At 36.5% G+C, this 13,960-nt stretch overlaps 1 protein-coding gene across 1 annotated transcript in view; it reads right to left on the bottom strand.

Annotated features, from left to right (window-relative positions):
* Nucleotides 1-13,960, bottom strand: part of LOC122792408 (kinesin-like protein KIF28P) — a 1,102,337-nt gene that overhangs the window by 1,001,806 nt on the left and 86,571 nt on the right. The window contains exon 3 of the mRNA XM_044060197.1: nt 480-686. Coding sequence (XP_043916132.1) covers nt 480-686 — 207 coding nt within the window. The remainder of the gene's footprint in view (nt 1-479; nt 687-13,960) is intronic.

The raw sequence follows: 13,960 nt of genomic DNA, 5'->3' as shown, positions 1-13,960 counted from the left end.
TGTGATTAAATTCCTGATTAACAAGTTTCTTTTTCATAGTAAAAATTACAATATATTAGCTTATGTTCTAAAGATACAAGTCCGTTTCCAGCTGTCTTGAAGGAAAATAAATGTTTTCTCCATTGTCACTTCTCTTTTGTTATAATCCTATGTGTTGGGTCTACAGAAAGTATACTGGCACCAATGAATGGGCATACCAGCTTAATTGTTTCACTTCTTCTGCAGAGAATATCTGAAAACAGAAATTCCAACTCAGTACTCAGTTCACCAAAATAAAACTTTAAATATTTATGGAACTATAACTAAAACATTGTAGTGCCATGAAATCTTCAATCCTCACACAGGGGCACTATGAGGAATGCATTGCTTTTACCCCATCACTTGAATCTGAAAGTCATCAATATTTTAAGGTTTGTCTGACTTATTTTCCTTCAAGACAGCTGGCAACTAATATATTTTAAATGTTAGAATGTACATACCTGGTACTGCCTGTTTCTGTCTTGGTTGTTGTTAATTGTATTGAAGAGTTCTTTGCATATCATTGGGATAAGTCCTTGGTTAGCACCATAACCAATCACGGTATAGCTCTTTCCTGAGCCAGTTTGGCCATAAGCTAGAAGTGTGGCATTATAACCTTGCCAGGCATTGTCCAACAAGCTTCGACCAATGTCATTGAAAATCTTTTTCTGTAGGAAAGAGAAAAAGAGAAGTCAACAACAGCGGGAAACCAAAGGACATTCATGAGCAGTTTTGTTTTATTATTGTTCACCACTTAAGTTTTGACTTGACAGGATGACTGTCCTTGCTGTGCTGTCTCTGACTCTATTGAAACTATGCCCCTCCACAAACACACATATACATTTATGTGCAAATAAAATCCATTAAGATTAACTTTAAACTCTTCCACTTTGTAAACAAAGCTAACTTATCTGTAGTTCTACACTTCCTATAAATTTGTATATCAGGAAAACTGACAGCAGTTATCACTCTACTGATGAAATGTCTAACCAATTTCATCTGAAAAGGAAACAAACAAATGGGCCTTAAAGGCAGAAAACTTTGAATGCTTGTAGCTCTTATTTTGGGAACAAGCTCCCCCACCTATGAACTCACTTCTGCAGATTACTACTACCAAAACTGTTTGCAGCTTGCATATATAGGATACTCACAGAAAACAATGCATGCACTTGTCAACCTAACAATTATCATGGCTAGGCAACAGTGTAGTACAGCTTGATATTACTGTAAATCCTACTCATAAACAGCTGTTGAACTACCTCATCTTCAAATAAGATTATGCTTATAAAAATACCACAGTGCCTGACTCAGTATGCTGCTTGTTAAAGACTGCATCATTACTTTTAAACTAGTATTGCTTCTAATAAACCAATCTGTACTGTCTGCTGTGCACATAGAGTGATCACTTTCATACTGTTACCTTAATTATTCTTGGTATTTGATGTTAAATAGATCACTGCTGTAGTGTGAAACTGCATATATGGAATTGCAGAAATGTAATTATAATCACATCTGTAGCTATCCTATCAAGATATTTTATAGTTTGATCTGTAAACACTGGGGCTGTTAGCTCAGAAATCTTCCTTTTAGAAGGTCAGTTTGAGTCAGTGCATATAATTTACCAATAATCCATGACTGGGTGTGGGTAATACAGGATTTACACAAGGTTGGTGTGGTTTAATCATGAGGGCAAAGCTTTTCTCAATAAGTCATTTTATAAACAGACATTAGTGTTCTTTTGCTGGTCTCTGTTAGCCTGGAGCATGAAAGAGAAGTACTGTGAGTGCTCTAGGTCTATAAACTGCACAGTACATTGTTGTCTGCATTTTTTAACTATTTAGGAGTTTCTTTTGCCCTGGTCTGTGTTCTGTATAGCATACCTCTGAACTATTTACATTTTTGCAGAATGCCCTGATATTAGCCTAATATTGCTGATCTTTCCTGCAAAAAAGCTGCGTTTTTCTAGCAAATCGTTATGGCTAGACAACCTAGAACAGGTATTGTAGGTAGTGAGAGCTGTTTTGTTTTTTGTTTTTTAATTACTATCACATATTATTCTATTACTCTGCTCCACAGAGCAGCTTATAAGCTTGAGAGTTTGTTTCATTATTTTAAGAGTTAAATTCTCCACTTAACAGCCTTAACAGTACAGAGGTGTTTTGATTTTAGTTTTTGTGGGACATGCTTATTTTATAATAAGCATATTGATTGGACAGACCAATCAGCATGCATGTTTTTGAATACTAAATGAGTTGCAGGGAGAATCGCCAGAATCAAGAATACTTTTTCAGTATTACTTAATTCATTTTAAAAGTTAATGTTAAAAGAGGTTCTGTATCTATATGTAGTTCATAAACTAGAAGTATGGACATTGCCTTGAACTGACTGCAGTGCTTGGTGACTGGATCAGTCAGTGATTTACCACAAAATCAAAAGCTTTATGAGGAACCAGAGAAAAAATATGATGCAAAAAGGAACTTTCTGTCAAGGGACTTTACAAAAAGTAGGATCAGTCTAATGCTGTGGCTGGACTTGTTTCTGTTCGCCTATGTCGAATTTACAATAAGCATGCAGATTGGGCTGTCCAATCAGAGTGCACATTTTTTAATAAAAAATACTCTTTACTATATAATAACCAACCAGCAAAATGCAAACTATTAATTGAAATTAACTGCCCCAATCACTTTTATTATCTGTCTGCTCCACTAACGCAATGCTTTTTCAGTTAAGTAGTACTTACTCAAGTTTTAACTAAATTTACTACCTATGAATGTTAAACATGCAGATGAGCTGTCCTGGCTGTTTAGGACCCTTCACTGTCACAGTTCAGCTCTTCTGGGTCAATTATCTGGTGAAGGCTGAAAATCTGATTGCAGCACATCTTGGCTTCAGACAGCATATAAGAGGTGAGACAATTGCCTTACGGTTCCTCCTCACAAAATACAACAGCACTTGCTTATTTTTCTGTTAAAATCTTTTATAAGCCGGCTTGTTTGTTAAAGGTGCTCACTAATTGTACTTGTATGGACATTTAAGTTCTCCCTTAAACCTTCCTGAGGATGCTTCTTAAACTAGTTTACAAGGACATTATTGTCAGTAGGTGAAGCTCTGGAGTTAGCAGCCATTCCTCTGATGACCTCTTTGTCATTTAGTCTGTGTTAATTATCACACTGTTATACCTCTATAGACAACTATATGCTCCAGTAATAACTATAACATGTTTCACTCGAAGTTTCCCAACTTTTTCAGCTTCACCCTTGTATCAGTCTTAAGTTTTTGCTTTAGATATTATAGAACAGATATATACTACCTGCTCTCTTTCTAGTGCATTAGTGATGTCATAAATTAACAAAATGATGATGATGTGCTAAAACTATCCTACTGCAATGCCACAATGTACTTTGATTCCAAAGTTCAGAATTTTTCATTAATTTAATTTCAGTTATTTAACCTCATCTAGCATTCATTCATTTTCCTATTTCCAGTTTATCATGTTTAGAGTCCTAGAGGAGACAGAGAGAAGTTCTCCAAGCACTCAGCAGGAGTAAGGCAAAGAAAAAATAGATGGGACGCCAGTCTATCATAGCACATGCACATGTGAGACTGTGAGAGCGTGCGCGCACACACACACACACACACACACACACACACACACACACACACACACACACACACACACACACACACACACACGCACATACACACATACACACACGACACATACCTATAGGCAATATGAAGGATCCCCAGTTTCCCCATTTCACCTACAATTTGTCTTTGGCATGTGGGAGGAAGCAAAAGGAACCAGGAAGAGCCCACCCAGGCACAAAGGCATGTAGACTGCACAGGAGTTAACCCAGCCAAGAGCAGAACTGGAGAACAAAGTAATATCAGGCAACAATCCTTATCACTCCACATTCTGAGGTCCCCAGGTTACATACACTTGTCAATAATTCATAGCCGGCCTTAGGCATAGGCCAACTAGGCGGCCACCTAGATGACCTCTCTAGCAGGGATGCTTTTTCAGTAATCTGGATGGTGTAGATAGACCAGGATGGGGGCACTGGTGGTGGTGGAGCACTGTGGAGCCCTTTTGCCTAGGGCACCAGCTGACCAAAGGCTGGCCCTGCAATAATTCTTTTCATCATAACAAATCTAAGGATCAAAACAATATGATTAACAACAATCAATAAAAAACATTCATTTTTAGGTAATTGCTAACTAAACTTTGTTTAATTGAAGCAAATGTCTTCCAACTGACTATACATGAGCAATGTTTTAAAGAATAGAGAAGTATTCCGAGCTGAGACTGAAATAGGTCCAGTCGGATCAGTGCTCTACCCAGGTTAACAAATTCCAAATAAAATAAAACAAAGTATGATATGCAAATTTTGCTTGTTTGTTTTCTGGTAAAGGCTCGATTTAGGTAAACGGTGTTTATAAAATGTGGAAAACTGAATATTAATCAATGATTGTTGTTTTCCACAGAATTATGATTATACAGTAATCATCCTCTTCTTAGCTTATAAACATAAACAGGTATTATTTAATTCATATTGTCTTTGACAGGCAATATGCTATAGGATATAAACCAGAGTGGCATGTACAGAAAGACACAGTATTTCTTTGAAAAAGAGACTGTGAGGACAAGGGTAAAGGAACTTTTTTCTTAAGTCAACTAAATGAATAAAAGCAAGTTACTTGATATTAGATAAACACCAGTAACCACATTACAGACACATAAATTATTGGATGTAGACACTAATTTAGCATTTTATACAGGCACAGCTGACGTCTGTAATTGTTTGCATACTGTTTTTGACCTGTCACTGCACCTGCACAGTAACAACAGTGGTAAAACCAAGTCATAATGTGGAAAAAAATGGAGTGAAACAGACACAAGAACATTTTCCAGTTTAGAGCTAAGTTGCCATTACTACATATGAGGGTATTATGCAAAGTACTTAACAAAAACAAAAAAGAATGCCAGATTGTTCAATAACTTAACTTGTTACTCTAATATTAACTAATTACACACACACACACAATAACATTTTGGTTAAGGAAAATGCACATGTACCTTTACACTGGCATTCAGAATGTATATTACAGTATGCATGGTGGAGATATTCTCATAGCAATTAGTTAAATTACAAGGTCTTAATTGCCAGTTATTGCTGTTTGAAAGAGAGTGGCCTGAAGGGCTTAATTAGAGGGAAAGTCCACCTTCTCCTACAATTTAACTCAATCCTTAGGTTGCTTTTCTCCTTACAGTATGGTTCCAGTATTGTGTAGGCACCGGGAAACTGCTTGTACTTTATAAAACTTTCATTTCCTTGCTTTGGAATGAAAGGAAGGGAAAGCCCACCTACTTTTTCAAGCTTAACTTCATACATATGTTGCAGAGGAATTTGTCTCCAACTGCATATAATTCCACAGATACAGAGAAATCTGTAGTTTATCCTTTCAGGTACTTCTCACAATTTTATACAGGTAATTAATCCTGCTGATGTGAGGAGCTCAGCAGATACTATAAAAAAGACAAGAGAGGTTTGAAACCACGTTCCACTGTCTTTATTTCAGGAAGGAAGAGAACTTAGCACTGATTCACAGCTGCATCCAATGTAGTAATGTCTTTCATAACAAAACAAAGCAATTAAATGAGTCAATGGCTCAAAGGCATGTCATCTCTTCTGAAACGTACATAAGCAACATCACAGTATTGAAATGCAAAGCTTTAAACTTTAAATGTTGGTCATTTATACTACTTTATATATTAAACTGACTTAAAACGTAGTATCAAAGATGTCTGTGACATTCAGAGAAACATCAGAAAATATTTTTTTTCTTATAAGTCTTGTAAAGTGTCAATACATTTACCATTTTCAAGCCTCCCACAACGGGACAGAACTGCCTAAATCAGGACTTCTTTGCAGGAAGTGGGACAAGTGGCAACCCTATCAACTAGGTGCTCTGATACTGATTATAATAAGGTATTTTATGCTTTCTTGTGACATGCTTTCATAGGAGGATGCATATCTGATACACATATCCATAGGAAGAGGCATCCTCCACTGACTTCGAGTCAGTCCTTACACAGGTGGAGTGCATGAGTACTTTCTAGTCTAAAAAGGAAATGTAACCATTGATGGGAACCATGATATACAGTTGAATTTACTTTAGCATACATGTGCTGTGTGCCCTTTCATTAAAATACTACGAAAGGGAAATAAGTACTTTAACTATCTATATATGAGGTACATGTGTGTAGCACACATCTTGCATGTATGTATAGAAACATATGAGTGTGTGCATACAATGGAGAAATAGATTATATGCCAGTGTGTAATTGTGCACATTCATATACGCATACACACCTAGAGACACTTTACCTCCCATTGTGCTGTCAAATAACTTTTTCATGTAAACAAATCCCTTTAAAGTATTTGTATTGTACACTGAGATCAGCAAAACTGTTAACTTGGTATAAAAGCCTCACTCTAATGAATGTGTATTGCACAGTGCAGTTAATGCAGTGTTTAAATCTTGAGATGTCTCTGTTATAAACATATAAATGCTTTTGCTTTAATAGATGTTTTGCACATTGTCATGATAACTTTATGTATGTAAGCATGGAGCTTTTCTCCATGGGTATCCGTTGAAAAGGGGTTTTAATTCCCAATCAGACTTTTCTGGTAAACAACTGTACAAAAGTTAGTACATAAACAGTGGGATGGGGTTGATGCTCCAGGCTGAAATGTATGAAATAGGCCCTGCCATTTCTATTTCCACTTTAGTCTGAAATTATATGCACTAAACAGGCCACTTATAATTTTCTGCTCCATATACAAAATACAAATAATAGCACAAGGTCAAACAGAACTAATTACAGTGGTTCAGACATATGTACAGAAAACCAGAAGACAATCTGATAAGGAAGATTTGGGACAGCAGGAAGACAAGAGGAAATGAGGGCATCCGGCAAAGAGGTGGATGGACTATGTGAGAGAAGACCTGCAGCAATCAGACATGAGTGTCGAAGAAGGTAGGAGAGTGACATTGAATCAAACAGAGAAGATGACAGCTGAAACAACACCCCAACCCTATGTAGAAAATTGGAAAAGGGGGTTGATGATGATGCAACAGACACATAATCCAACACTAACTACAGGTGAGGCGCAGTATAGCAAAACTACCAAGTAAAGAGAGAGAGAGAGAGAGAGAGAGAAATACTGACACAAGGAAACCAAACACCATTTTTTTCATTAATTAGTTTATTGACCTTAGGGGCCTTGGTTGTAGCATTCATGCATTATTTATGTAAATATGGTAAGCAGTGCTGTGTAATGAAAACAACTGACATACGAACTGAGTGGAAAGACAAAAAGCACAACACAGAGAGCAGACAAGACGTGGCTAAAGGGTATGACAGGCAGGAGTCAAGGTGATGCAGTAGTTCTTGTGCAACACTGGGAGAAACAGTAGATGAAAACGTGCTGACAAAATGCACACTACAGTGCTTCTTAAAAATATTAACTGCATATCAACATACCATACTTCCTAAGACTGTGCAGTAGGTGAAGAAAATAGATGATGAATGCAGACATTTTTGAATTTGTGCCATTGCTTTTTAAAACAGTACAAGGGAAAATGCAGACGTGTAACATAATGTGAATGGAGCATCCTTATCTGACATCCATGTTGTGCCTGTCTCACTGGCATTGCCTGTGTTCATATTGGTCACCAAAAAATTGTACTGAAAATGCTTAATGTGTAGCAGTATTAATGTGCATCTTCAAAGAAAGTATGAATCAGCTGCGTTATACAATATAAAGAAATTCCATTTGAAAAATGAGGAACTTATATTAAAATATGGACAGCCATCTATTATTCATCAAAGTATGGACAACCTTATCTTCTTCAGCTTGTACTGACTGAGAAAAAAAATTACTGGCAGCACATGCCAAGATGTACCAAGAAGAAAGAATCCATGTAATGGGCCAAAAAACATACGCATTTTACAGCCTGACAACTGTGGAGTTTGCCAGTGGTACAGGGACATATTAGTGGGTGGTCAGAGGCATCTTTAGTAGCAGTAAGCATTGTTAAAGTAACTATGCACATCATTTTAATGAGATGGTTCCAAAACTGCTCGGGCAAAACATACACAGATGACAAATGCATTTTAGAGAGTACTTGGGCAAGAGAATATCATTGCTAATATAATATGGTACAGCTGAAAATGGAATGTAAAGGAGTATAACAAGGCATTGCAGAAAGGAAATGCTTTGTACATTAAACACATCACCACTGTAATTATGACTGGGAAAAACATTACAGAAGATATTAACATACAGTGAAAAGCTATAAATTTCTTTGGACACTTACTAAAACCCACGGCCACAATAGTTAATAACAGACTGAAGAAGCATAACATAGAAATAGCACTGTGATAGCCATGATGTGTAGTGAAAAAATGAATAAAGGGATGAGAGATAGGTTCATACAAAGTTGCTATGCATGTAGTCCAGGAAACCACTGGGAGTCTAACCCAAATTCCCAATAGCCCCAAAGCACTACCTGGTTAAGTGACTTGCTCGTGGTCACATAGGAAAATGAAGATGGAAAGATTCAAACCATGTACACTAAGCAATTGAACGTCAGTCCTCTGCACTTACTGCCAAGAATCACAAGAACAGTTAGTGGAACAGGAATGGATTGCTGAGTCTTAATTCACTGGTGGTGGTAACCTTCAGGAGTGCAGCTTCCTGGAAAAGTACACAAAGTAATTTTTATGTCTTAACTGGGCCTAGAACATACTGTAAATAGTACTAGTGTCATTACCAATGAGCCAGTTTTGCTGAAGAATGATTGTGTTGTACATTAACAACTCAGCTGATGTGAAGAATAACATTAAAAGAAAAAAATAACATAAACCTAGAAGACCTTTGTGCCGCAATCTTAAGGTAAGAAATAGAAAGTTAGTACTATCTGGTTGCACAATTACAAAACAGCATAGTAAGGAGAAAAAGGACATGACATTAGTTATAAAACAAATGCAGCTTGATAAAGAATGTCCTACAGTATTCAGCCCCCCTCACCCCCCCCCAAAAAAAATCTTTCCACTGGGACTAGGAAATAGAATAATCTGTCATTTTCAAGGCGTGAGGCTTTCAGAAGAGTGATTTCCCTGTACTTTAACAAATAAATCTATGAGCAGAATAACAACAAAGCATAGAAAATATAATGCCACAAGAATTCGTGTCTCAGAAAAAATAGTTATCCAAGTTAGGGAATATAAAATTGGTCATATTTTGTTGTAGACTTACTAAGAGGAAACAAAGGACATGACATTAGTTATAAAACAAATGAAAACAAAGCATTTTCTACAACATTCAGGCTTTCTGTCTCTCTATATATAAAGTCTACATAAACAAAAGAATGAGTAAAAAAAATCTTTCCACTGCTAGCACTGGGGAACAGAATTACTTTCAAATCTTTTTCTTTCCAGTGGCATCTGTCACTCATAAAACTGCAAGGATCCTTCAGTGCAGTGGCAGTTTTGACACCTCAGAAAAAAAGAGTGGGGGGATGGGACTGTCAATTCACCTAGGACTACAAAAAGATACTTTGAACAAAAGTCTGCAATTTAGCTACTTTTTGGTTGCAGCTGTATAACTCCTTTGCATTCTGTAAAACAAGCTCTGAGAAACAGATGCAGTCCTGTTGTAGAAGGTATATAAAATGGTAGTGACTGACACTAATCCCATTATATGTCAATAGCATGGAAATACATCACTACTTCGCTATGTCTAGCATGACTCATATAAAGTAGACTTCAAGCACATTATGGGAAAGAGAAAAGATTCAGAAAAAGCAAGATCACATTCATATGTCAAGCCCCATTGGCAGCCATTTTGTAGAAGAAGCATTCAGAGTGATTTTGAGGTGTTAAAATAGCTCATAAAACAAAGACAGAATGAAAAACTAGATTTTTTTTTTAGTTCGAAGATGGCGGTTTCCTTTAAGGAATTAGTTCCTCACATAGAGATTTATCTGAGTGAAAACCTGTAAGTTTGAAGTCAGAGATAGCCCATATGTGAATACCTGTGTAGTCTAACCTGTGAGATGATACTTTTTAGAAGTACCTGCTTCTAGAGCTGAAATTTAGGCCCTTTAACATTGGAATTTCCTAGGAGCCTGGGAGAGGCTTGCAGTCATGTTTTTTTTTTTCTTTTGTTTAAAAGGTAGCCTGGATTCTGGAAGGGCTTTGTGGACTGAACACTGTTATGAAGGTATTGTTTACTTTGAAATTGGGAAATCCATTTAGGGGTAATATTTCAGTTTATGGATTACTGGATAAACATGTGTGTGTGTGTGTATATCTATATATCTATCTATCTATCTATATATATATATATATATATATATATATATATATATATATATATATACATGTTACCTCCAGTGTCTTTTGTTTTTGGAGCCTAGGTGGTGGTGTGTGCAGAGACTTGTCAATATTTAATTCCTCACAGTACCTCTACTGTCAATTGCAAACCACAAGTACGCTAAACATTTCCTAGATAACCATGGCTGTTTTGTTCCTGATATGATTTGTTTGTTAGCCCCAGTAAAAGGACTAGTACAATACTCTTTTCCGCTAGAACCAGGTCACACGGCAAACACAAGTAATTACAAATTCTTTAAAAAAACAATTGACAGAACGCATAACTGAAGACAAATGACTACAAGGCAATATATACAAAATAGTAAATACAATCAACAAAGAGAAGTGGTCAGAATGTACACTTTTACACATTTAGTAACAGTCTACAAGGAGATCACACCTATAAAACCAAAGTAAGGGGAAAGCTTTCATAATACATATAATGCAGATGTGAAATTCTCATTGAGTAGTTAATATTACAACAAACAGCGATGGAAGAGAACCTAGACAAATGAAAGGAAACAAGAAACAGTAGCACAGCCCTCACCTGTAGTGTAACTAGGTGATGCTATCCTGTATCTCTGAACAGGTGTATTTGCATTACTTAACTGAGACTTCAATTTTTCTTGAAGAGGGTGAGATAGTCTTCTGCAAATTATACTATTAGGTAGGCTCTTCTGAGCTGCTGGGGCAAGTTTGATAAAAAAACTTTTGGCATGCTTTGATATATGTAGGTATAGATATAGATAATACATTGTCAGTGCAAAATGTAATTACCGTTTAACTGAAACTTTAGGTATGCTTAGGCTAGTGGAGGCTTGCCACAGGACCTTGCTTGAGCATAATGCTGGGCAGATTTCCTATGTGAGAAAGGTACATATTGCAGCAAAAGTCCTACCTGTTGGAAGACATGAAATTCATGGTCACAAGATAAGCAAAAAGGGGAAGATGCAGGCAAGGTTTTACAAGTGCACAGATGGGTACACCACCAGCTTTTGGGTACAGCTAGACAAATAATTACAAAATATGAAAGAAGTGGAAACACTATGTAGTTGTATAGACTGTATGACCATTAATTTGGCATTTGCCTGTATTTATTGTATTCCACAAGTCAATACTTTGTAGGACTTCACATACAGCGCAGAGAGGACTCAGAAAATGGTGAATGATGTGGTGAAGGTTGCTGCAAAATAATAATCACAGCTAAGCTGTGAGGTGATATGATGCAAACCCATACCTGTTTTCTCTCTGCCAAAGGCAGGGTGACTGTGGTAGCATTAACTTAATTGTATCAACAGTCAGACGTGACAAGTGAATTGCTCAACATTGTGCTTTATCTTTTTAAGTGAATTATTGGGATGCACTATTAACCCCATAAGGAAGTTCCTTTTACAGATAGCCATTATTTATTTTATGAAGTTACAGTGGGGTCAGGCTTCATTCAGCTCTCTGGCGAGTTCATGACGCTAGAGGTTGAACTGTTTGCTTAAACAAGTTCCAGCAAATTTCTGCTTATGTTTACTATCATTGTGATCAGGGAAATCTCAAATAATTCTATACATGATGACTTCCTGGGCCTTTTGTGACATCTCTTTATCTCCATCCACTGTCCTGCATGCATTCAAGACTGATCAGGGGCTTGATTTCATTTTAATTTTTAGTGTAAAAGAAATTAACAGACTATTAGCAATGGTAGTATTTGTATACTACTCTGCATAAGCATCATTTGGGTGCTTGGTAGTTATTTTAGTTGCCTTAGCTTTGCATTTTACTTTTAGTCCTCCAAAGTACTGTTTCCTATGGTTCCCATGTGGGACAGCCCTTCACACACCAAATTTATATAGTCACACAATCCCAAAGAAAATGAAAATCTCTTAAAATGAAGGAATCACTGCTAGCACAAACAGAAAGCACATCAGCAGATATTTCCTCTGGTAAACAGCATTCAGGGAAGTCAACATTGATTCAAACCTAGTAAGATGGAACCTTGTCCAGTTTACATTCACTGAGGCACAGAGAAGCTGCGTATGTTCTAAAATGCATTATCCTGTCATACAACATATAATGTATACACTTTTCTTGTTTTTAATTTCTTCAAATGTAGAGATTTTTAAAGATATGATAGGAATGGACACCATTAGTAACATAATTAAGGATGCCTGGAAATTATTTTTGTTTGCCCTTTTGTTTCTACTATTACTAGAACTTTCTGTCTGTCCTTGTTCCAAATTGCTCTCGTTTCTACTTGCATGCCTTGATATTTTGCAACTTTATGTCTTCCAGTTTAGTCATTAGAGGTAGCTGTTTCAATAATTAATGCTGTTTCTTGTCCTCCTTTGATCTGTAATATGTGGTTTTCTTTCTCCTGCTTTTATAATTTCTGATGTTGGATTCCTCAGGAAAATAAAATATTCAAAATGCATGTCCTAAATCTTAGAAACATACTTATTACAGATGCTTAGACAATAAGCTGCCTAATGTAAAAGCTTCTCTGAATTAAAAAAGGAATCAAGGTGTGATGTTATGAGGTAATGCCATCTGTGCCAGAGAGAGTAGGGCAGTACATGTGTACATATGCCAGCATAGCTTGCTGGAGTTTTGTAAAGAATTTTATGTTATTTGACTATCACACTGATTTGTACAGATGTTTGATTTAAAATATATTTGTAAAGTTACTTGTGTTAAAAATGCATCAACAGTAGGTCCTGCTGGACAGAAAGAATGTATGCATGTATATTACGTTCTACTGTTGTAACTAATCAAATGTGTATGTTTATCAGAGAACCCTGGAAGGGTGGAAAGTTTGAAATTGTGTTGCAGCTTTCAGATGCTGCCACAGATCTTTGCAAAGCTATGTGTGTGTATTGTTCCAGAATCAGGTGACCAGAGGTGAGGTTGTCTTCTAACCAGCATCTGGTTTCTTTGGAACTCTCACAGCAGCACATTGGAACCTGACAGGAAAGATATCTGACATGCTATATATCTTGTATATCCACACAGACAAAGACAGACATCATCTGGCTTTTGGAGTGGTGAGACACTCAGCACACATCAGCTTGCTTTGCTTTAGTAAGTAGTCAGGGAACAGTAACTCTTTAGTCAGTCAGGGACACTTAGTGAGAATAGTTTAGTAATGTTTTTTGCATCTGTGAGAAATTATCCATCTGTATTATTTTTATATGTGTGTGGTTGAAACTTTGTTTATTGTATTTAGTATTCTCCTCTTTTCTATTTTTTTTATTTATCATTAAATATTTTAATATCTTTCATTGTGGCTCATCCTTTAGAAAACACTTTTAATATCTTGAGAGTACTTATGCTTGTTTCAGTGACACTGTGGCCGCTCCTGAAAACCTTGCTGCTTTGGTCACACCCTACCATTTGTATTAGTATTAATTTTACACAGTATAATTAGTTACCCTTTGTAAGAGCCTTAGAGAAGCTGACTGATGGCAGTATGATTACCTCAGAGTCTAGGCAGAAAGGGACACAGCT

Source organism: Protopterus annectens, chromosome 1.part2, assembly GCF_019279795.1.
Source record: "Protopterus annectens isolate FY-2018-M chromosome 1.part2, PAN1.0, whole genome shotgun sequence".
Classification (NCBI taxonomy): domain Eukaryota; kingdom Metazoa; phylum Chordata; order Ceratodontiformes; family Protopteridae; genus Protopterus; species Protopterus annectens.
The sequence above is the reverse complement of the archived record's forward strand: the minus strand, read 5'-3'. Positions and strand labels throughout refer to the sequence as shown.